The 23,989-nt window shown below is 46.9% G+C and overlaps 1 protein-coding gene across 1 annotated transcript in view; it reads left to right on the forward strand.

Annotated features, from left to right (window-relative positions):
• Positions 1 to 4,226: 4,226 nt before the first annotated feature.
• The window catches only part of ABCB8 (ATP binding cassette subfamily B member 8), a 79,853-nt gene continuing 60,090 nt past the window's right edge, over positions 4,227 to 23,989 (forward strand). The window contains exon 1 of the mRNA XM_040355420.1: positions 4,227 to 4,343. Coding sequence (XP_040211354.1) covers positions 4,297 to 4,343 — 47 coding nt within the window. The 5' untranslated portion in view covers positions 4,227 to 4,296. The remainder of the gene's footprint in view (positions 4,344 to 23,989) is intronic.

Raw genomic sequence — 23,989 nt, forward strand, 5'->3', positions numbered from 1 at the left:
AAAAGGATTAAAGTTTTGGTCAAATCGAAGAAAGGATCGATTGCAGAAAAGATCGGCCCATTGATCACAGGAAGCATAGGATCGATCCAATCGATCGATTCTTCCTGCAATCGATCATTCCGTCTTTCGAATAGCCGATACTTTCCGCAGTCAATTGATTCTTCCTTCGATTGGCCGATACGTTGATCGCAGGAAGCGTTGGTTGATTGAAAAAAGGATCGAAGGAAGGATCGGTGGATTGATCACAGGAAGAATTAGTTATTCGAAAGGACTGATCGAAGGAAGGATCAATAGGAAACATTGGATGATCAAAATAAGGATCAATCGACCCATCCTACCTGCAGTCAATCGATCCTTCCTTCGATTGACCGATACATTGATCCTTTATTTGATCATCCAACGCTCCCAGCGATCGAAGCATCAGTCTATTGAAGGAAGGATCGTAGTTTCATAGAAGGATTGATCGATCGCAGGAAGAATTAGTCGATCGAAAAAAGGGTCAGAGTATCGGTCAAGTGAAGGAAAGATCAATCGATCGCAGAAAGGATCGTTTATTCGAAAAAAAGGATTGATCGATCGCAGGAAGGATTGGTTGATCGATGGAAGGATTGATCGATCGCAGGAAGGATTGGTTGATCGATGGAAGGATTGGTCGATCGCAGGAAGGATTGGTTGATCGATGGAAGGATTGATCGATCGCAGGAAGGACTGGTTGATCGCAGGAAGGATTGGTCGAACGGAAGGATCAATCGATCGCAGAATCTATCAAATGTTTGAAGGAAGGATTGGTTGATCGATGAAAGGATCAGTCGATTGATCACGGGAAGAATTGGCTGATCTGAAAAAAGTATCAATCGACTGATCCTTCCTGCGATCGATTGATCGATCCTTCTTTCCAATAAACTATCCTTTCTGCAAACAATTGATTCTTCCTTCGATGGACACGCTAATCCTTTTATCGATCATCTAATACTTCCTGGGATCAAAGTATCGATCAATTGAAGGATCGATTGATTGCAGAAAGAATTGGTTATTCAAAAGGATCGATCGCAGGAAGGATCAATAGGAAACATTGGATGATCAATCGACCGATCCTTCCTGCGATCGATCAATCCTTCATTTGAACAACCGGTTCTTTTTTGCAGTCAATCGATCCTTCCTTCGATTGACCGATACTTTGATCCTTTATTCGATCATCCAACGCTCCCAACGATCGAAGCATCAGCCTATTGAAGGAAGGGTCAATTGTTTGCATAAAGGATCGGCTGTTTGATAGAAGGATTGATCGATCACAGGAAGAATTAGTCGATTGAAAAAAGGGTCAGAGTATTGGTCAAGTGAAGGAAAGATCGATCGATCGCAGAAAGGATCGTTTATTCGAAAAAAAGGATTGATCGATCGCAGGAAGGATTGGTTGATCAATGGAAGGATTGATCGATCGCAGGAAGTATTGGTTGATCGATGGAAGTATTGGTTGTTCAATAAAAGGATTGATCGATCGCAGGAAGGATTGGTTGATCAATGGAAGGATTGATCGATCGCAGGAAGTATTGGTTGATCGATGGAAGGATTGGTCGAAGGAAGGATCAATCGATCGAGAATCTATCAAATGTTTGAAGGAAGGATTGGTTGATCGATGGAAGGATCAGTCGATTGGTCACAGGAAGAATTGGCTGATCAGAAAAAAGTATCAATCGACTGATCCTTCCTATGATTGGCTGATACGTTGATCGCAGGAAGCGTTGGATGATTGCAAAAAAGGATCAAAGTATCGATTAATCGAAGGAAGGATCGATTGATTGCAGAAAGAATTGGTTATTCGAAAGGACTGATCGAAGGAAGGATCAATAGGAAACATTGGATGATCAATCGACCGATCCTTCCTGCGATCGATCAATCCTTCATTTGAACAACCGGTTCTTTTTTGCAGTCAATCGATCCTTCCTTCGATCGACCGATACTTTGGTCCTTTATTCGATCATCCAACGCTCCCAACGATCGAAGCATCAGCCTATTGAAGGAAGGATCGGTAGTTCCATAGAAGGATTGATCGATCGCAGGAAGAATCTGCCGATTGATCACAGGAATTATTAGTCGATCGAAAAAAGGGTCAGAGTATCGGTCAAGTGAAGGAAAGATCGATCGATCTCAGAAAGGATCGTTTATTCGAAAAAAGGATTGATCGATCGCAGGAAGGATTGGTTGATCGATGGAAGGATTGATCGATCGCAGGAAGTATTGGTTGATCGATGGAAGGATTGATCGATCGCAGGAAGTATTGGTTGATCGATGGAAGGATTGGTCGATCGCAGGAAGTATTGGTTGATCGATGGAAGGATTGGTCGATCGCAGGAAGTATTGGTTGATCGATGGAAGGATTGATCGATCGCAGGAAGTATTGGTTGATCGATGGAAGGATTGGTCGATCGCAGGAAGTATTGGTTGTTCAATAAAAGGATTGATCGATCGCAGGAAGTATTGGTTGATCGATGGAAGGATTGAACGATCGCAGGAAGTATTGGTTGTTCAATAAAAGGATTGATCGATCGCAGAAAGGATCGTTTATTCGAAAAAAGGATTGATCGATCGCAGGAAGGATTGGTTGATCGATGGAAGGATTGATCGATCGCAGGAAGTATTGGTTGATCGATGGAAGGATTGATCGATCGCAGGAAGTATTGGTTGATCGATGGAAGGATTGGTCGATCGCAGGAAGTATTGGTTGATCGATGGAAGGATTGGTCGATCGCAGGAAGTATTGGTTGATCGATGGAAGGATTGATCGATCGCAGGAAGTATTGGTTGATCGATGGAAGGATTGGTCGATCGCAGGAAGTATTGGTTGTTCAATAAAAGGATTGATCGATCGCAGGAAGTATTGGTTGATCGATGGAAGGATTGGTCGATCGCAGGAAGTATTGGTTGATCGATGGAAGGATTGATCGATCGCAGGAAGTATTGGTTGATCAATGGAAGGATTGATCGATCGCAGGAAGTATTGGTTGATCAATGGAAGGATTGATCGATCGCAGGAAGTATTGATTGTTCAATAAAAGGATTGATCGATCGCAGGAAGTATTGGTTGATCGATGGAAGGATTGATCGATCGCAGGAAGTATTGGTTGATCAATGGAAGGATTGATCGATCGCAGGAAGTATTGGTTGATCGATGGAAGGATTGATCGATCGCAGGAAGTATTGGTTGATCGATGGAAGGATTGATCGATCGCAGAAAGTATTGGTTGATCAATGGAAGGATTGATCGACCACAGGAAGTATTGGTTGATCGATGGAAGGATTGATCGATCGCAGGAAGTATTGGTTGATCGATGGAAGGATTGGTCGATCGCAGGAAGGACTGGTTGATCGATGGAAGGATTGATCGATCGCAGGAAGTATTGGTTGATCGATGGAAGGATTGGTCGAACGGAAGGATCAATCGATCGCAGAATCTATCAAATGTTTGAAGGAAGGATTGGTTGATCGATGGAAGGATCAGTCGATTGGTCACGGGAAGAATTGGCTGATCTGAAAAAAGTATCAATTGACTGATCCTTCCTGCGATCGACCGATCCTTCTTTCAAACAACCGATTGATCCTGCGATCGATTGATCCTTCCTTCGACCAATCCTTCCTACAATTAATCAATCCTTCTTTCCAATAAACGATCCTTTCTGCAATCAATCGATCCTTCCTTCGATGGACACGCTAATCCTTTTTTCGATCATCTAATACTTCCTAAGATCAAAGTATCGGCCAATGGAAGGAAGGATCGATTGCACAAAAGGATCGTTTATTCGAAAGAAGCGACGATCGATCACAGGACGGATTCGTTGATGGATGGAAGGATCAATCGATCGCAGGATCTATCAAATGTTTGAAAGAAGGATCGATCGGTTGTTTGAAAGAAGGATCGGTCGATCGATCCGGTTTTCGTTCAACCAATGTTTCCTGCGATCAATCGACTGATCCTTCCTGCGATTTATTGATTGATCGGCTGACCTTTCACCCCTCACATCAAGATATTGCCCCACCCCCCTCACAGAGCGCTGTACCTCACACTGAGGGGAGGGGCGGAAGGCGGGGCTCCTCCTCCTCATCTTCTCAGGTCGCTTGAATTTCCCTCACACACACTCCGCACATGCGCAGTACGCCCCGGGTCCCGCGCTATGTTTCTATAGGCGGGATGGGCCACGTGACCAGTGTAAGAGGAGAGCGGCCCTGTGATTGGCGCTCATTGGACTCTCTCCCCGTGGAAGTCCTTCCGGGAGGCGGAGCTTCGCACTCGCCGGTGTCATGCTGCTTCACTTCTTCCACGGAGCCCTCCGCCAATCCTCGCTGAGGTGAGCGCAGTGCGTGACGGGGGGAGAGGGGAGGGGCCTCGCTGAAGCGGTATCCCGGGGCGACCGAACTGGGATAGTCCGCGGGGATAGCCCCGCCCACACCGGCTAAGTGGGCGGGGCCACATGACCTGAGCTGTCACCTTCATCCTGCGCTCTGTGGAGCCAATGGGAGAGCTCTGTATACAGGAGGGGGCGGGGCGACGTGTGGTCCCTCCCCCGGGCCCATATTGGACTGCATGTCACATAGGCCCCGCCCCATTCTTCTATTGGCCGGTAGGAGAAGAGTCAGCACAATGATAGGCTCAGCTCTCTGTCACTCTGATCTCTCCTCCAATCAGCATGTAGTGTCAGGGTTCTCCTTTATAGTGTCCTCTGATCATCCCCATCCTCAGATTCCCCCATAGATGTAGTGTCGGGGTTCTCCTTTATAGTGTCCTCTGATCATCTCCATCCTCAGATTCCCCCATAGATGTAGTGTCGGGGTTCTCCTTTATAGTGTCCTCTGATCATCTCCATCCTCAGATTCCCCCATAGATGTAGTGTCGGGGTTCTCCTTTATAGTGTCCTCTGATCATCTCCATCCTCAGATTCCCCCATAGATGTAGTGTCGGGGTTCTCCTTTATAGTGTGTCCTCTGATCATCTCCATCCTCAGATTCCTCCATAGATGTAGTGTCGGGGTTCTCCTTTATAGTCCTCTGATCATCCCCATCCTCAGATTCCCCCATAGATGTAGTGTCGGGGTTCTCCTTTATAGTCCTCTGATCATCTCCATCCTCAGATTCCCCCATAGATGTAGTGTCGGGGTTCTCCTTTATAGTCCTCTGATCATCTCCATCCTCAGATTCCTCCATAGATGTAGTGTCGGGGTTCTCCTTTATAGTGTCCTCTGATCATCTCCATCCTCAGATTCCCCCATAGATGTAGTGTCGGGGTTCTCCTTTATAGTCCTCTGATCATCTCCATCCTCAGATTCCCCCATAGATGTAGTGTCGGGGTTCTCCTTTATAGTGTCTCCTCTGATCATCTCCATCCTCAGATTCCCCCATAGATGTAGTGTCGGGGTTCTCCTTTATAGTGTCCTCTGATCATCTCCATCCTCAGATTCCCCCATAGATGTAGTGTCGGGGTTCTCCTTTATAGTCCTCTGATCATCTCCATCCTCAGATTCCTCCATAGATGTAGTGTCGGGGTTCTCCTTTATAGTCCTCTGATCATCTCCATCCTCAGATTCCTCCATAGATGTAGTGTCGGGGTTCTCCTTTATAGTGTCCTCTGATCATCTCCATCCTCAGATTCCCCCATAGATGTAGTGTCGGGGTTCTCCTTTATAGTGTGTCCTCTGATCATCTCCATCCTCAGATTCCCCCATAGATGTAGTGTCGGGGTTCTCCTTTATAGTGTGTCCTCTGATCATCTCCATCCTCAGATTCCTCCATAGATGTAGTGTCGGGGTTCTCCTTTATAGTGTCCTCTGATCATCTCCATCCTCAGATTCCTCCATAGATGTAGTGTCGGGGTTCTCCTTTATAGTCCTCTGATCATCTCCATCCTCAGATTCCCCCATAGATGTAGTGTCAGGGTTCTCCTTTATAGTGTCCTCTGATCATCTCCATCCTCAGATTCCCCCATAGATGTAGTGTCGGGGTTCTCCTTTATAGTCCTCTGATCATCCCCATCCTCAGATTCCTCCATAGATGTAGTGTCGGGGTTCTCCTTTATAGTGTCCTCTGATCATCTCCATCCTCAGATTCCTCCATAGATGTAGTGTCGGGGTTCTCCTTTATAGTGTCCTCTGATCATCTCCATCCTCAGATTCCCCCATAGATGTAGTGTCGGGGTTCTCCTTTATAGTCCTCTGATCATCTCCATCCTCAGATTCCCCCATAGATGTAGTGTCGGGGTTCTCCTTTATAGTCCTCTGATCATCTCCATCCTCAGATTCCTCCATAGATGTAGTGTCGGGGTTCTCCTTTATAGTCCTCTGATCATCTCCATCCTCAGATTCCTCCATAGATGTAGTGTCGGGGTTCTCCTTTATAGTCCTCTGATCATCTCCATCCTCAGATTCCCCCATAGATGTAGTGTCGGGGTTCTCCTTTATAGTGTCCTCTGATCATCTCCATCCTCAGATTCCCCCATAGATGTAGTGTCGGGGTTCTCCTTTATAGTCCTCTGATCATCTCCATCCTCAGATTCCCCCATAGATGTAGTGTCGGGGTTCTCCTTTATAGTCCTCTGATCATCTCCATCCTCAGATTCCTCCATAGATGTAGTGTCGGGGTTCTCCTTTATAGTCCTCTGATCATCTCCATCCTCAGATTCCCCCATAGATGTAGTGTCGGGGTTCTCCTTTATAGTGTCCTCTGATCATCTCCATCCTCAGATTCCTCCATAGATGTAGTGTCGGGGTTCTCCTTTATAGTGTGTCCTCTGATCATCTCCATCCTCAGATTCCCCCATAGATGTAGTGTCGGGGTTCTCCTTTATAGTCCTCTGATCATCTCCATCCTCAGATTCCCCCATAGATGTAGTGTCGGGGTTCTCCTTTATAGTGTGTCCTCTGATCATCTCCATCCTCAGATTCCTCCATAGATGTAGTGTCGGGGTTCTCCTTTATAGTGTCCTCTGATCATCTCCATCCTCAGATTCCTCCATAGATGTAGTGTCGGGGTTCTCCTTTATAGTGTCCTCTGATCATCCCCATCCTCAGATTCCCCCATAGATGTAGTGTCGGGGTTCTCCTTTATAGTCCTCTGATCATCTCCATCCTCAGATTCCTCCATAGATGTAGTGTCGGGTTCTCCTTTATAGTCCTCTGATCATCTCCATCCTCAGATTCCCCCATAGATGTAGTGTCGGGGTTCTCCTTTATAGTGTCCTCTGATCATCTCCATCCTCAGATTCCCCCATAGATGTAGTGTCGGGGTTCTCCTTTATAGTCCTCTAATCATCTCCATCCTCAGATTCCTCCATAGATGTAGTGTCGGGGTTCTCCTTTATAGTCCTCTGATCATCTCCATCCTCAGATTCCCCCATAGATGTAGTGTCGGGGTTCTCCTTTATAGTCCTCTGATCATCTCCATCCTCAGATTCCCCCATAGATGTAGTGTCGGGGTTCTCCTTTATAGTCCTCTGATCATCTCCATCCTCAGATTCCTCCATAGATGTAGTGTCGGGGTTCTCCTTTATAGTCCTCTGATCATCTCCATCCTCAGATTCCCCCATAGATGTAGTGTCGGGGTTCTCCTTTATAGTGTCCTCTGATCATCTCCATCCTCAGATTCCCCCATAGATGTAGTGTCGGGGTTCTCCTTTATAGTGTCCTCTGATCATCTCCATCCTCAGATTCCCCCATAGATGTAGTGTCGGGGTTCTCCTTTATAGTCCTCTGATCATCTCCATCCTCAGATTCCCCCATAGATGTAGTGTCGGGGTTCTCCTTTATAGTCCTCTGATCATCTCCATCCTCAGATTCCCCCATAGATGTAGTGTCAGGGTTCTCCTTTATAGTCCTCTGATCATCTCCATCCTCAGATTCCTCCAGAGATGTAGTGTCGGGGTTCTCCTTTATAGTCCTCTGATCATCTCCATCCTCAGATTCCCCCATAGATGTAGTGTCAGGGTTCTCCTTTATAGTCCTCTGATCATCTCCATCCTCAGATTCCTCCATAGATGTAGTGTCGGGGTTCTCCTTTATAGTGTCCTCTGATCATCCCCATCCTCAGATTCCTCCATAGATGTAGTGTCGGGGTTCTCCTTTATAGTGTCCTCTGATCATCTCCATCCTCAGATTCCCCCATAGATGTAGTGTCGGGGTTCTCCTTTATAGTCCTCTGATCATCTCCATCCTCAGATTCCCCCATAGATGTAGTGTCGGGGTTCTCCTTTATAGTGTCCTCTGATCATCTCCATCCTCAGATTCCCCCATAGATGTAGTGTCAGGGTTCTCCTTTATAGTCCTCTGATCATCTCCATCCTCAGATTCCCCCATAGATGTAGTGTCGGGGTTCTCCTTTATAGTCCTCTGATCATCTCCATCCTCAGATTCCCCCATAGATGTAGTGTCGGGGTTCTCCTTTATAGTGTCCTCTGATCATCTCCATCCTCAGATTCCTCCATAGATGTAGTGTCGGGGTTCTCCTTTATAGTCCTCTGATCATCTCCATCCTCAGATTCCTCCATATATGTAGTGTCGGGGTTCTCCTTTATAGTCCTCTGATCATCTCCATCCTCAGATTCCTCCATAGATGTAGTGTCGGGGTTCTCCTTTATAGTGTCCTCTGATCATCCCCATCCTCAGATTCCCCCATAGATGTAGTGTCGGGGTTCTCCTTTATAGTGTCCTCTGATCATCTCCATCCTCAGATTCCCCCATAGATGTAGTGTCGGGGTTCTCCTTTATAGTCCTCTGATCATCTCCATCCTCAGATTCCCCCATAGATGTAGTGTCGGGGTTCTCCTTTATAGTCCTCTGATCATCTCCATCCTCAGATTCCTCCATAGATGTAGTGTCGGGGTTCTCCTTTATAGTCCTCTGATCATCTCCATCCTCAGATTCCCCCATAGATGTAGTGTCGGGGTTCTCCTTTATAGTGTGTCCTCTGATCATCTCCATCCTCAGATTCCCCCATAGATGTAGTGTCGGGGTTCTCCTTTATAGTGTCCTCTGATCATCTCCATCCTCAGATTCCCCCATAGATGTAGTGTCGGGGTTCTCCTTTATAGTCCTCTGATCATCTCCATCCTCAGATTCCTCCATAGATGTAGTGTCGGGGTTCTCCTTTATAGTCCTCTGATCATCTCCATCCTCAGATTCCCCCATAGATGTAGTGTCGGGGTTCTCCTTTATAGTCCTCTGATCATCTCCATCCTCAGATTCCCCCATAGATGTAGTGTCGGGGTTCTCCTTTATAGTCCTCTGATCATCTCCATCCTCAGATTCCTCCATAGATGTAGTGTCGGGGTTCTCCTTTATAGTCCTCTGATCATCTCCATCCTCAGATTCCCCCATAGATGTAGTGTCGGGGTTCTCCTTTATAGTCCTCTGATCATCTCCATCCTCAGATTCCTCCATAGATGTAGTGTCGGGGTTCTCCTTTATAGTCCTCTGATCATCTCCATCCTCAGATTCCCCCATAGATGTAGTGTCGGGGTTCTCCTTTATAGTCTCTCCTCTGATCATCTCCATCCTCAGATTCCCTCATAGATGTAGTGTCGGGGTTCTCCTTTATAGTCCTCTGATCATCTCCATCCTCAGATTCCTCCATAGATGTAGTGTCGGGGTTCTCCTTTATAGTGTCCTCTGATCATCTCCATCCTCAGATTCCTCCATAGATGTAGTGTCGGGGTTCTCCTTTATAGTCCTCTGATCATCTCCATCCTCAGATTCCCCCATAGATGTAGTGTCGGGGTTCTCCTTTATATTGTCCTCTGATCATCTCCATCCTCAGATTCCCCCATAGATGTAGTGTCGGGGTTCTCCTTTATAGTGTCCTCTGATCATCTCCATCCTCAGATTCCCCCATAGATGTAGTGTCGGGGTTCTCCTTTATATTGTCCTCTGATCATCTCCATCCTCAGATTCCCCCATAGATGTAGTGTCGGGGTTCTCCTTTATAGTGTCCTCTGATCATCTCCATCCTCAGATTCCCCCATAGATGTAGTGTCAGGGTTCTCCTTTATAGTCCTCTGATCATCTCCATCCTCAGATTCCCCCATAGATGTAGTGTCGGGGTTCTCCTTTATAGTCCTCTGATCATCTCCATCCTCAGATTCCTCCATAGATGTAGTGTCGGGGTTCTCCTTTATAGTCCTCTGATCATCTCCATCCTCAGATTCCCCCATAGATGTAGTGTCGGGGTTCTCCTTTATAGTGTCCTCTGATCATCTCCATCCTCAGATTCCCCCATAGATGTAGTGTCGGGGTTCTCCTTTATAGTCCTCTAATCATCTCCATCCTCAGATTCCCCCATAGATGTAGTGTCGGGGTTCTCCTTTATAGTCCTCTGATCATCTCCATCCTCAGATTCCCCCATAGATGTAGTGTCGGGGTTCTCCTTTATAGTGTGTCCTCTGATCATCTCCATCCTCAGATTCCCCCATAGATGTAGTGTCGGGGTTCTCCTTTATAGTGTCCTCTGATCATCTCCATCCTCAGATTCCTCCATAGATGTAGTGTCGGGGTTCTCCTTTATAGTCCTCTGATCATCTCCATCCTCAGATTCCTCCATAGATGTAGTGTCGGGGTTCTCCTTTATAGTCCTCTGATCATCTCCATCCTCAGATTCCCCCATAGATGTAGTGTCGGGGTTCTCCTTTATAGTCCTCTGATCATCTCCATCCTCAGATTCCTCCATAGATGTAGTGTCGGGGTTCTCCTTTATAGTCCTCTGATCATCTCCATCCTCAGATTCCTCCATAGATGTAGTGTCGGGGTTCTCCTTTATAGTCCTCTGATCATCTCCATCCTCAGATTCCTCCATAGATGTAGTGTCGGGGTTCTCCTTTATAGTCCTCTGATCATCTCCATCCTCAGATTCCCCCATAGATGTAGTGTCGGGGTTCTCCTTTATAGTCTCTCCTCTGATCATCTCCATCCTCAGATTCCCTCATAGATGTAGTGTCGGGGTTCTCCTTTATAGTCCTCTGATCATCTCCATCCTCAGATTCCTCCATAGATGTAGTGTCGGGGTTCTCCTTTATAGTGTCCTCTGATCATCTCCATCCTCAGATTCCTCCATAGATGTAGTGTCGGGGTTCTCCTTTATAGTGTCCTCTGATCATCTCCATCCTCAGATTCCCCCATAGATGTAGTGTCGGGGTTCTCCTTTATATTGTCCTCTGATCATCTCCATCCTCAGATTCCTCCATAGATGTAGTGTCGGGGTTCTCCTTTATAGTCCTCTGATCATCTCCATCCTCAGATTCCCCCATAGATGTAGTGTCGGGGTTCTCCTTTATAGTGTGTCCTCTGATCATCTCCATCCTCAGATTCCCCCATAGATGTAGTGTCAGGGTTCTCCTTTATAGTCCTCTGATCATCTCCATCCTCAGATTCCCCCATAGATGTAGTGTCGGGGTTCTCCTTTATAGTCCTCTGATCATCTCCATCCTCAGATTCCTCCATAGATGTAGTGTCGGGGTTCTCCTTTATAGTCTCCTCTGATCATCTCCATCCTCAGATTCCCCCATAGATGTAGTGTCGGGGTTCTCCTTTATAGTCCTCTGATCATCTCCATCCTCAGATTCCCCCATAGATGTAGTGTCGGGGTTCTCCTTTATAGTCCTCTGATCATCTCCATCCTCAGATTCCCCCATAGATGTAGTGTCGGGGTTCTCCTTTATAGTGTCCTCTGATCATCTCCATCCTCAGATTCCCCCATAGATGTAGTGTCGGGGTTCTCCTTTATAGTGTCCTCTGATCATCCCCATCCTCAGATTCCCCCATAGATGTAGTGTCGGGGTTCTCCTTTATAGTCCTCTGATCATCTCCATCCTCAGATTCCCCCATAGATGTAGTGTCGGGGTTCTCCTTTATAGTGTCCTCTGATCATCTCCATCCTCAGATTCCTCCATAGATGTAGTGTCGGGCTTCTCCTTTATAGTGTCCTCTGATCATCTCCATCCTCAGATTCCCCCATAGATGTAGTGTCGGGGTTCTCCTTTATAGTGTGTCCTCTGATCATCTCCATCCTCAGATTCCCCCATAGATGTAGTGTCGGGGTTCTCCTTTATAGTGTCCTCTGATCATCTCCATCCTCAGATTCCCCCATAGATGTAGTGTCGGGGTTCTCCTTTATAGTGTCCTCTGATCATCTCCATCCTCAGATTCCCCCATAGATGTAGTGTCGGGGTTCTCCTTTATAGTGTCCTCTGATCATCTCCATCCTCAGATTCCCCCATAGATGTAGTGTCGGGGTTCTCCTTTATAGTGTCCTCTGATCATCTCCATCCTCAGATTCCTCCATAGATGTAGTGTCAGGGTTCTCCTTTATAGTGTGTCCTCTGATCATCTCCATCCTCAGATTCCCCCATAGATGTAGTGTCGGGGTTCTCCTTTATAGTCCTCTGATCATCTCCATCCTCAGATTCCCCCATAGATGTAGTGTCGGGGTTCTCCTTTATAGTCCTCTGATCATCTCCATCCTCAGATTCCTCCATAGATGTAGTGTCGGGGTTCTCCTTTATAGTCCTCTGATCATCTCCATCCTCAGATTCCTCCATAGATGTAGTGTCGGGGTTCTCCTTTATAGTCCTCTGATCATCTCCATCCTCAGATTCCCCCATAGATGTAGTGTCGGGGTTCTCCTTTATAGTCCTCTGATCATCCCCATCCTCAGATTCCTCCATAGATGTAGTGTCGGGGTTCTCCTTTATAGTGTGTCCTCTGATCATCTCCATCCTCAGATTCCCCCATAGATGTAGTGTCGGGGTTCTCCTTTATAGTCCTCTGATCATCTCCATCCTCAGATTCCCCCATAGATGTAGTGTCGGGGTTCTCCTTTATAGTCCTCTGATCATCTCCATCCTCAGATTCCTCCATAGATGTAGTGTCGGGGTTCTCCTTTATAGTCCTCTGATCATCTCCATCCTCAGATTCCCCCATAGATGTAGTGTCGGGGTTCTCCTTTATAGTCCTCTGATCATCTCCATCCTCAGATTCCTCCATAGATGTAGTGTCGGGGTTCTCCTTTATAGTCCTCTGATCATCTCCATCCTCAGATTCCTCCATAGATGTAGTGTCGGGGTTCTCCTTTATAGTCCTCTGATCATCTCCATCCTCAGATTCCCCCATAGATGTAGTGTCGGGGTTCTCCTTTATAGTCCTCTGATCATCTCCATCCACAGATTCCTCCATAGATGTAGTGTCGGGGTTCTCCTTTATAGTCTCTCCTCTGATCATCTCCATCCTCAGATTCCCCCATAGATGTAGTGTCGGGGTTCTCCTTTATAGTGTCCTCTGATCATCTCCATCCTCAGATTCCCCCATAGATGTAGTGTCGGGGTTCTCCTTTATAGTCCTCTGATCATCTCCATCCTCAGATTCCCCCATAGATGTAGTGTCGGGGTTCTCCTTTATAGTCCTCTGATCATCCCCATCCTCAGATTCCCCCATAGATGTAGTGTCGGGGTTCTCCTTTATAGTCCTCTGATCATCCCCATCCTCAGATTCCTCCATAGATGTAGTGTCGGGGTTCTCCTTTATAGTGTGTCCTCTGATCATCTCCATCCTCAGATTCCCCCATAGATGTAGTGTCGGGGTTCTCCTTTATAGTCCTCTGATCATCTCCATCCTCAGATTCCCCCATAGATGTAGTGTCGGGGTTCTCCTTTATAGTGTCCTCTGATCATCTCCATCCTCAGATTCCCCCATAGATGTAGTGTCGGGGTTCTCCTTTATAGTCCTCTGATCATCTCCATCCTCAGATTCCCCCATAGATGTAGTGTCGGGGTTCTCCTTTATAGTCCTCTGATCATCTCCATCCTCAGATTCCCCCATAGATGTAGTGTCGGGGTTCTCCTTTATAGTCCTCTGATCATCTCCATCCTCAGATTCCCCCATAGATGTAGTGTCGGGGTTCTCCTTTATAGTCCTCTGATCATCTCCATCCTCAGATTCCCCCATAGATGTAGTGTCGGGGTTCTCCTTTATAGTCCTCTGATCATCTCCATCCTCAGATTCCCCCATAGATGTAGTGTCGGGGTTCTCCTTTATAGTCCTCTGATCATCTCCATCCTCAGATTCCTCCATAGATGTAGTGTCGGGGTTCTCCTTTATAGTGTGTCCTCTGATCATCCCCATCCTCAGATTCCCCCATAGATGTAGTGTCGGGGTTCTCCTTCATAGTGTGTCCTCTGATCATCTCCATCCTCAGATTCCCCCATAGATGTAGTGTCGGGGTTCTCCTTTATAATGTGTCCTCTGATCATCCCCATCCTCAGATTCCCCCATAGATGTAGTGTCGGGGTTCTCCTTTATAGTCCTCTGATCATCTCCATCCTCAGATTCCCCCATAGATGTAGTGTCGGGGTTCTCCTTTATAGTGTGTCCTCTGATCATCTCCATCCTCAGATTCCTCCATAGATGTAGTGTCGGGGTTCTCCTTTATAGTCCTCTGATCATCTCCATCCTCAGATTCCCCCATAGATGTAGTGTCGGGGTTCTCCTTTATAGTCCTCTGATCATCTCCATCCTCAGATTCCCCCATAGATGTAGTGTCGGGGTTCTCCTTTATAGTCCTCTGATCATCTCCATCCTCAGATTCCCCCATAGATGTAGTGTCGGGGTTCTCCTTTATAGTGTGTCCTCTGATCATCTCCATCCTCAGATTCCTCCATAGATGTAGTGTCGGGGTTCTCCTTTATAGTGTCTCCTCTGATCATCTCCATCCTCAGATTCCCCCATAGATGTTGTGTCGGGGTTCTCCTTTATAGTCTTATGATCATCTCCATCCTCAGATTCCCCCATAGATGTAGTGTCGGGGTTCTCCTTTATAGTCCTCTGATCATCTCCATCCTCAGATTCCCCCATAGATGTAGTGTCGGGGTTCTCCTTTATAGTCCTCTGATCATCTCCATCCTCAGATTCCCCCATAGATGTAGTGTCGGGGTTCTCCTTTATAGTGTCCTCTGATCATCTCCATCCTCAGATTCCCCCATAGATGTAGTGTCGGGGTTCTCCTTTATAGTCCTCTGATCATCTCCATCCTCAGATTCCTCCATAGATGTAGTGTGCGGGTTCTCCTTTATAGTGTCCTCTGATCATCTCCATCCTCAGATTCCTCCATAGATGTAGTGTCGGGGTTCTCCTTTATAGTCCTCTGATCATCTCCATCCTCAGATTCCTCCATAGATGTAGTGTCGGGGTTCTCCTTTATAGTCCTCTGATCATCTCCATCCTCAGATTCCCCCATAGATGTAGTGTCGGGGTTCTCCTTTATAGTCCTCTGATCATCTCCATCCTCAGATTCCTCCATAGATGTAGTGTCGGGGTTCTCCTTTATAGTCCTCTGATCATCTCCATCCTCAGATTCCCCCATAGATGTAGTGTCGGGGTTCTCCTTTATAGTGTCCTCTGATCATCTCCATCCTCAGATTCCCCCATAGATGTAGTGTCGGGGTTCTCCTTTATAGTCCTCTGATCATCTCCATCCTCAGATTCCCCCATAGATGTAGTGTCGGGGTTCTCCTTTATAGTCCTCTGATCATCCCCATCCTCAGATTCCCCCATAGATGTAGTGTCGGGGTTCTCCTTTATAGTCCTCTGATCATCTCCATCCTCAGATTCCTCCATAGATGTAGTGTCGGGGTTCTCCTTTATAGTCCTCTGATCATCTCCATCCTCAGATTCCCCCATAGATGTAGTGTCGGGGTTCTCCTTTATAGTCCTCTGATCATCTCCATCCTCAGATTCCCCCATAGATGTAGTGTCGGGGTTCTCCTTTATAGTGTGTCCTCTGATCATCTCCATCCTCAGATTCCCCCATAGATGTAGTGTTGGGGTTCTCCTTTATAGTCCTCTGATCATCTCCATCCTCAGATTCCCCCATAGATGTAGTGTCGGGGTTCTCCTTTATAGTCCTCTGATCATCTCCATCCTCAGATTCCCCCATAGATGTAGTGTTGGGGTTCTCCTTTATAGTGTCCTCTGATCATCTCCATCCTCAGATTCCCCCATAGATGTAGTGTCGGGGTTCTCCTTTATAGTCCTCTGATCATCTCCATCCTCAGATTCCCCCATAGATGTAGTGTCGGGGTTCTCCTTTATAGTCCTCTGATCATCTCCATCCTCAGATTCCCCCATAGATGTAGTGTCGGGGTTCTCCTTTATAGTCCTCTGATCATCTCCATCCTCAGATTCCCCCATAGATGTAGTGTCGGGGTTCTCCTTTATAGTCCTCTGATCATCTCCATCCTCAGATTCCCCCATAGATGTAGTGTCGGGGTTCTCCTTTATAGTGTCCTCTGATCATCTCCATCCTCAGATTCCCCCATAGATGTAGTGTCGGGGTTCTCCTTTATATTGTCCTCTGATCATCTCCATCCTCAGATTCCTCCATAGATGTAGTGTCGGGGTTCTCCTTTATAGTCCTCTGATCATCTCCATCCTCAGATTCCTCCATAGATGTAGTGTCGGGGTTCTCCTTTATAGTCCTCTGATCATCTCCATCCTCAGATTCCCCCATAGATGTAGTGTCGGGGTTCTCCTTTATAGTGTCCTCTGATCATCTCCATCCTCAGATTCCCCCATAGATGTAGTGTCGGGGTTCTCCTTTATATTGTCCTCTGATCATCTCCATCCTCAGATTCCCCCATAGATGTAGTGTCGGGGTTCTCCTTTATAGTCCTCTGATCATCTCCATCCTCAGATTCCCCCATAGATGTAGTGTCGGGGTTCTCCTTTATAGTGTGTCCTCTGATCATCTCCATCCTCAGATTCCCCCATAGATGTAGTGTCGGGGTTCTCCTTTATAGTCCTCTGATCATCTCCATCCTCAGATTCCCCCATAGATGTAGTGTCGGGGTTCTCCTTTATAGTCCTCTGATCATCTCCATCCTCAGATTCCTCCATAGATGTAGTGTCGGGGTTCTCCTTTATAGTCCTCTTATCATCTCCATCCTCAGATTCCCCCATAGATGTAGTGTCGGGGTTCTCCTTTATAGTGTCCTCTGATCATCTCCATCCTCAGATTCCCCCATAGATGTAGTGTCGGGGTTCTCCTTTATAGTCCTCTGATCATCTCCATCCTCAGATTCCCCCATAGATGTAGTGTCGGGGTTCTCCTTTATAGTGTCCTCTGATCATCTCCATCCTCAGATTCCCCCATAGATGTAGTGTTGGGGTTCTCCTTTATAGTCCTCTGATCATCTCCATCCTCAGATTCCTCCATAGATGTAGTGTCGGGGTTCTCCTTTATAGTCTCCTCTGATCATCTCCATCCTCAGATTCCCCCATAGATGTAGTGTTGGGGTTCTCCTTTATAGTCCTCTGATCATCTCCATCCTCAGATTCCCCCATAGATGTAGTGTCGGGGTTCTCCTTTATAGTCCTCTGATCATCTCCATCCTCAGATTCCCCCATAGATGTAGTGTCGGGGTTTTACTTTATAGTCCTCTGATCATCTCCATCCTCAGATTCCCCCATAGATGTAGTGTCGGGGTTCTCCTTTATAGTCCTCTGATCATCTCCATCCTCAGATTCCCCCATAGATGTAGTGTCGGGGTTCTCCTTTATAGTCCTCTGATCATCTCCATCCTCAGATTCCTCCATAGATGTAGTGTCGGGGTTCTCCTTTATAGTCCTCTGATCATCCCCATCCTCAGATTCCCCCATAGATGTAGTGTCGGGGTTCTCCTTTATAGTGTCCTCTGATCATCCCCATCCTCAGATTCCCCCATAGATGTAGTGTCGGGGTTCTCCTTTATAGTCCTCTGATCATCTCCATCCTCAGATTCCCCCATAGATGTAGTGTCGGGGTTCTCCTTTATAGTGTCCTCTGATCATCCCCATCCTCAGATTCCCCCATAGATGTAGTGTCGGGGTTCTCCTTTATAGTCTTCTGATCATCTCCATCCTCAGATTCCCCCATAGATGTAGTGTCGGGGTTCTCCTTTATAGTGTCCTCTGATCATCTCCATCCTCAGATTCCTCCATAGATGTAGTGTCGGGGTTCTCCTTTATAGTCCTCTGATCATCTCCATCCTCAGATTCCTCCATAGATGTAGTGTCGGGGTTCTCCTTTATAGTCCTCTGATCATCTCCATCCTCAGATTCCCCCATAGATGTAGTGTCGGGGTTCTCCTTTATAGTGTCCTCTGATCATCCCCATCCTCAGATTCCCCCATAGATGTAGTGTCGGGGTTCTCCTTTATAGTGTCCTCTGATCATCTCCATCCTCAGATTCCCCCATAGATGTAGTGTCGGGGTTCTCCTTTATAGTCCTCTGATCATCTCCATCCTCAGATTCCTCCATAGATGTAGTGTCGGGGTTCTCCTTTATAGTCCTCTTATCATCTCCATCCTCAGATTCCCTCATAGATGTAGTGTCGGGGTTCTCCTTTATAGTCCTCTGATCATCTCCATCCTCAGATTCCCCCATAGATGTAGTGTCGGGGTTCTCCTTTATAGTGTGTCCTCTGATCATCTCCATCCTCAGATTCCCCCATAGATGTAGTGTCGGGGTTCTCCTTTATAGTCCTCTGATCATCTCCATCCTCAGATTCCCCCATAGATGTAGTGTCGGGGTTCTCCTTTATAGTGTGTCCTCTGATCATCTCCATCCTCAGATTCCTCCATAGATGTAGTGTCGGGGTTCTCCTTTATAGTCCTCTAATCATCTCCATCCTCAGATTCCTCCATAGATGTAGTGTCGGGGTTCTCCTTTATAGTGTCCTCTGATCATCTCCATCCTCAGATTCCTCCATAGATGTAGTGTCGGGGTTCTCCTTTATAGTGTCCTCTGATCATCTCCATCCTCAGATTCCCCCATAGATGTAGTGTCGGGGTTCTCCTTTATAGTGTCCTCTGATCATCTCCATCCTCAGATTCCCCCATAGATGTAGTGTCGGGGTTCTCCTTTATAGTCCTCTGATCATCTCCATCCTCAGATTCCCCCATAGATGTAGTGTCGGGGTTCTCCTTTATAGTGTCCTCTGATCATCTCCATCCTCAGATTCCCCCATAGATGTAGTGTCGGGGTTCTCCTTTATAGTCCTCTGATCATCTCCATCCTCAGATTCCCCCATAGATGTAGTGTCGGGGTTCTCCTTTATAGTCCTCTGATCATCCCCATCCTCAGATTCCTCCATAGATGTAGTGTCGGGGTTCTCCTTTATAGTGTCCTCTGATCATCTCCATCCTCAGATTCCCCCATAGATGTAGTGTCGGGGTTCTCCTTTATAGTGTCTTCTGATCATCTCTATCCTCAGATTCCCCCATAGATGTAGTGTCAGGGTTCTCCTTTATAGTCCTCTGATCATCTCCATCCTCAGATTCCCCCATAGATGTAGTGTCGGGGTTCTCCTTTATAGTCCTCTGATCATCTCCATCCTCAGATTCCCCCATAGATGTAGTGTCGGGGTTCTCCTTTATAGTCCTCTGATCATCTCCATCCTCAGATTCCCCCATAGATGTAGTGTCGGGGTTCTCCTTTATAGTCCTCTGATCATCTCCATCCTCAGATTCCTCCATAGATGTAGTGTCGGGGTTCTCCTTTATAGTGTCCTCTGATCATCTCCATCCTCAGATTCCCCCATAGATGTAGTGTCGGGGTTCTCCTTTATAGTCCTCTGATCATCTCCATCCTCAGATTCCCCCATAGATGTAGTGTCGGGGTTCTCCTTTATAGTCCTCTGATCATCTCCATCCTCAGATTCCCCCATAGATGTAGTGTCGGGGTTCTCCTTTATAGTCCTCTGATCATCTCCATCCTCAGATTCCTCCATAGATGTAGTGTCGGGGTTCTCCTTTATAGTCCTCTGATCATCTCCATCCTCAGATTCCTCCATAGATGTAGTGTCGGGGTTCTCCTTTATAGTGTCCTCTGATCATCTCCATCCTCAGATTCCCCCATAGATGTAGTGTCGGGGTTCTCCTTTATAGTCCTCTGATCATCTCCATCCTCAGATTCCCCCATAGATGTAGTGTTGGGGTTCTCCTTTATAGTCCTCTGATCATCTCCATCCTCAGATTCCCCCATAGATGTAGTGTCGGGGTTCTCCTTTATAGTCCTCTGATCATCTCCATCCTCAGATTCCCCCATAGATGTAGTGTCGGGGTTCTCCTTTATAGTCCTCTGATCATCTCCATCCTCAGATTCCCCCATAGATGTAGTGTCAGGGTTCTCCTTTATAGTCCTCTGATCATCTCCATCCTCAGATTCCCCCATAGATGTAGTGTCGGGGTTCTCCTTTATAGTCCTCTGATCATCTCCATCCTCAGATTCCCCCATAGATGTAGTGTCGGGGTTCTCCTTTATAGTGTCCTCTGATCATCTCCATCCTCAGATTCCCCCATAGATGTAGTGTCGGGGTTCTCCTTTATAATCCTCTGATCATCTCCATCCTCAGATTCCCCCATAGATGTAGTGTCGGGGTTCTCCTTTATAGTGTGTCCTCTGATCATCCCCATCCTCAGATTCCCCCATAGATGTAGTGTCGGGGTTCTCCTTTATAGTGTGTCCTCTGATCATCCCCATCCTCAGATTCCCCCATAGATGTAGTGTCGGGGTTCTCCTTTATAGTCCTCTGATCATCTCCATCCTCAGATTCCTCCATAGATGTAGTGTCGGGGTTCTCCTTTATAGTCCTCTGATCATCTCCATCCTCAGATTCCCCCATAGATGTAGTGTCGGGGTTCTCCTTTATAGTCCTCTGATCATCTCCATCCTCAGATTCCCCCATAGATGTAGTGTCGGGGTTCTCCTTTATAGTGTGTCCTCTGATCATCTCCATCCTCAGATTCCCCCATAGATGTAGTGTCGGGGTTCTCCTTTATAGTCCTCTGATCATCTCCATCCTCAGATTCCTCCATAGATGTAGTGTCGGGGTTCTCCTTTATAGTCCTCTGATCATCTCCATCCTCAGATTCCCCCATAGATGTAGTGTCGGGGTTCTCCTTTATAGTCCTCTGATCATCTCCATCCTCAGATTCCCCCATAGATGTAGTGTCGGGGTTCTCCTTTATAGTCCTCTGATCATCTCCATCCTCAGATTCCCCCATAGATGTAGTGTCGGGGTTCTCCTTTATAGTGTCCTCTGATCATCTCCATCCTCAGATTCCCCCATAGATGTAGTGTCGGGGTTCTCCTTTATAGTCCTCTGATCATCTCCATCCTCAGATTCCCCCATAGATGTAGTGTCGGGGTTCTCCTTTATAGTCTCCTCTGATCATCTCCATCCTCAGATTCCCCCATAGATGTAGTGTCGGGGTTCTCCTTTATAGTCCTCTGATCATCTCCATCCTCAGATTCCCCCATAGATGTAGTGTCGGGGTTCTCCTTTATAGTCTCCTCTGATCATCTCCATCCTCAGATTCCCCCATAGATGTAGTGTCGGGGTTCTCCTTTATAGTGTGTCCTCTGATCATCTCCATCCTCAGATTCCCCCATAGATGTAGTGTCGGGGTTCTCCTTTATAGTCCTCTGATCATCTCCATCCTCAGATTCCCCCATAGATGTAGTGTCGGGGTTCTCCTTTATAGTCCTCTGATCATCTCCATCCTCAGATTCCTCCATAGATGTAGTGTCGGGGTTCTCCTTTATAGTCCTCTGATCATCTCCATCCTCAGATTCCCCCATAGATGTAGTGTCGGGGTTCTCCTTTATAGTGTCCTCTGATCATCTCCATCCTCAGATTCCCCCATAGATGTAGTGTCGGGGTTCTCCTTTATAGTGTCCTCTGATCATCTCCATCCTCAGATTCCCCCATAGATGTAGTGTCGGGGTTCTCCTTTATAGTCCTCTGATCATCTCCATCCTCAGATTCCCCCATAGATGTAGTGTCGGGGTTCTCCTTTATAGTCCTCTGATCATCTCCATCCTCTGATTCCCCCATAGATGTAGTGTCGGGGTTCTCCTTTATAGTCCTCTGATCATCTCCATCCTCAGATTCCCCCATAGATGTAGTGTCGGGGTTCTCCTTTATAGTGTCCTCTGATCATCTCCATCCTCAGATTCCCCCATAGATGTAGTGTCGGGGTTCTCCTTTATAGTGTCCTCTGATCATCTCCATCCTCAGATTCCCCCATAGATGTAGTGTCGGGGTTCTCCTTTATAGTCCTCTGATCATCTCCATCCTCAGATTCCTCCATAGATGTAGTGTCGGGGTTCTCCTTTATAGTCCTCTGATCATCTCCATCCTCAGATTCCCCCATAGATGTAGTGTCGGGGTTCTCCTTTATAGTGTCCTCTGATCATCTCCATCCTCAGATTCCCCCATAGATGTAGTGTCGGGGTTCTCCTTTATAGTCCTCTGATCATCTCCATCCTCAGATTCCCCCATAGATGTAGTGTCGGGGTTCTCCTTTATAGTCCTCTGATCATCTCCATCCTCAGATTCCCCCATAGATGTAGTGTCGGGGTTCTCCTTTATAGTCCTCTGATCATCTCCATCCTCAGATTCCCCCATAGATGTAGTGTCGGGGTTCTCCTTTATAGTGTCCTCTGATCATCTCCATCCTCAGATTCCCCCATAGATGTAGTGTCGGGGTTCTCCTTTATAGTCCTCTGATCATCTCCATCCTCAGATTCCTCCATAGATGTAGTGTCGGGGTTCTCCTTTATAGTCCTCTGATCATCTCCATCCTCAGATTCCCCCATAGATGTAGTGTCTGGGTTCTCCTTTATAGTGTCCTCTGATCATCTCCATCCTCAGATTCCCCCATAGATGTAGTGTCGGGGTTCTCCTTTATAGTGTCCTCTGATCATCTCCATCCTCAGATTCCCCCATAGATGTAGTGTCGGGGTTCTCCTTTATAGTCCTCTGATCATCTCCATCCTCAGATTCCCCCATAGATGTAGTGTCGGGGTTCTCCTTTATAGTCCTCTGATCATCTCCATCCTCAGATTCCCCATAGATGTAGTGTCGGGGTTCTCCTTTATAGTGTCCTCTGATCATCTCCATCCTCAGATTCCCCCATAGATGTAGTGTCGGGGTTCTCCTTTATAGTGTCCTCTGATCATCTCCATCCTCAGATTCCTCCATAGATGTAGTGTCGGGGTTCTCCTTTATAGTGTCCTCTGATCATCTCCATCCTCAGATTCCCCCATAGATGTAGTGTCGGGGTTCTCCTTTATAGTCCTCTGATCATCTCCATCCTCAGATTCCCCCATAGATGTAGTGTCGGGGTTCTCCTTTATAGTCCTCTGATCATCTCCATCCTCAGATTCCCCCATAGATGTAGTGTCGGGGTTCTCCTTTATAGTGTCCTCTGATCATCTCCATCCTCAGATTCCCCCATAGATGTAGTGTCGGGGTTCTCCTTTATAGTCCTCTGATCATCTCCATCCTCAGATTCCCCCATAGATGTAGTGTCGGGGTTCTCCTTTATAGTCCTCTGATCATCTCCATCCTCAGATTCCCCATAGATGTAGTGTCGGGGTTCTCCTTTATAGTCCTCTGATCATCTCCATCCTCAGATTCCCCCATAGATGTAGTGTCGGGGTTCTCCTTTATAGTGTCCTCTGATCATCTCCATCCTCAGATTCCCCCATAGATGTAGTGTCGGGGTTCTCCTTTATAGTGTCCTCTGATCATCTCCATCCTCAGATTCCCCCATAGATGTAGTGTCGGGGTTCTCCTTTATAGTCCTCTGATCATCTCCATCCTCAGATTCCCCCATAGATGTAGTGTCGGGGTTCTCCTTTATAGTCCTCTGATCATCTCCATCCTCAGATTCCCCCATAGATGTAGTGTCGGGGTTCTCCTTTATAGTCCTCTGATCATCTCCATCCTCAGATTCCCCCATAGATGTAGTGTCGGGGTTCTCCTTTATAGTGTCCTCTGATCATCTCCATCCTCAGATTCCCCCATAGATGTAGTGTCGGGGTTCTCCTTTATAGTGTCCTCTGATCATCTCCATCCTCAGATTCCCCCATAGATGTAGTGTCGGGGTTCTCCTTTATAGTCCTCTGATCATCTCCATCC

This window comes from Rana temporaria, chromosome 5 (assembly GCF_905171775.1).
Source record: "Rana temporaria chromosome 5, aRanTem1.1, whole genome shotgun sequence".
Taxonomy (NCBI): domain Eukaryota; kingdom Metazoa; phylum Chordata; class Amphibia; order Anura; family Ranidae; genus Rana; species Rana temporaria.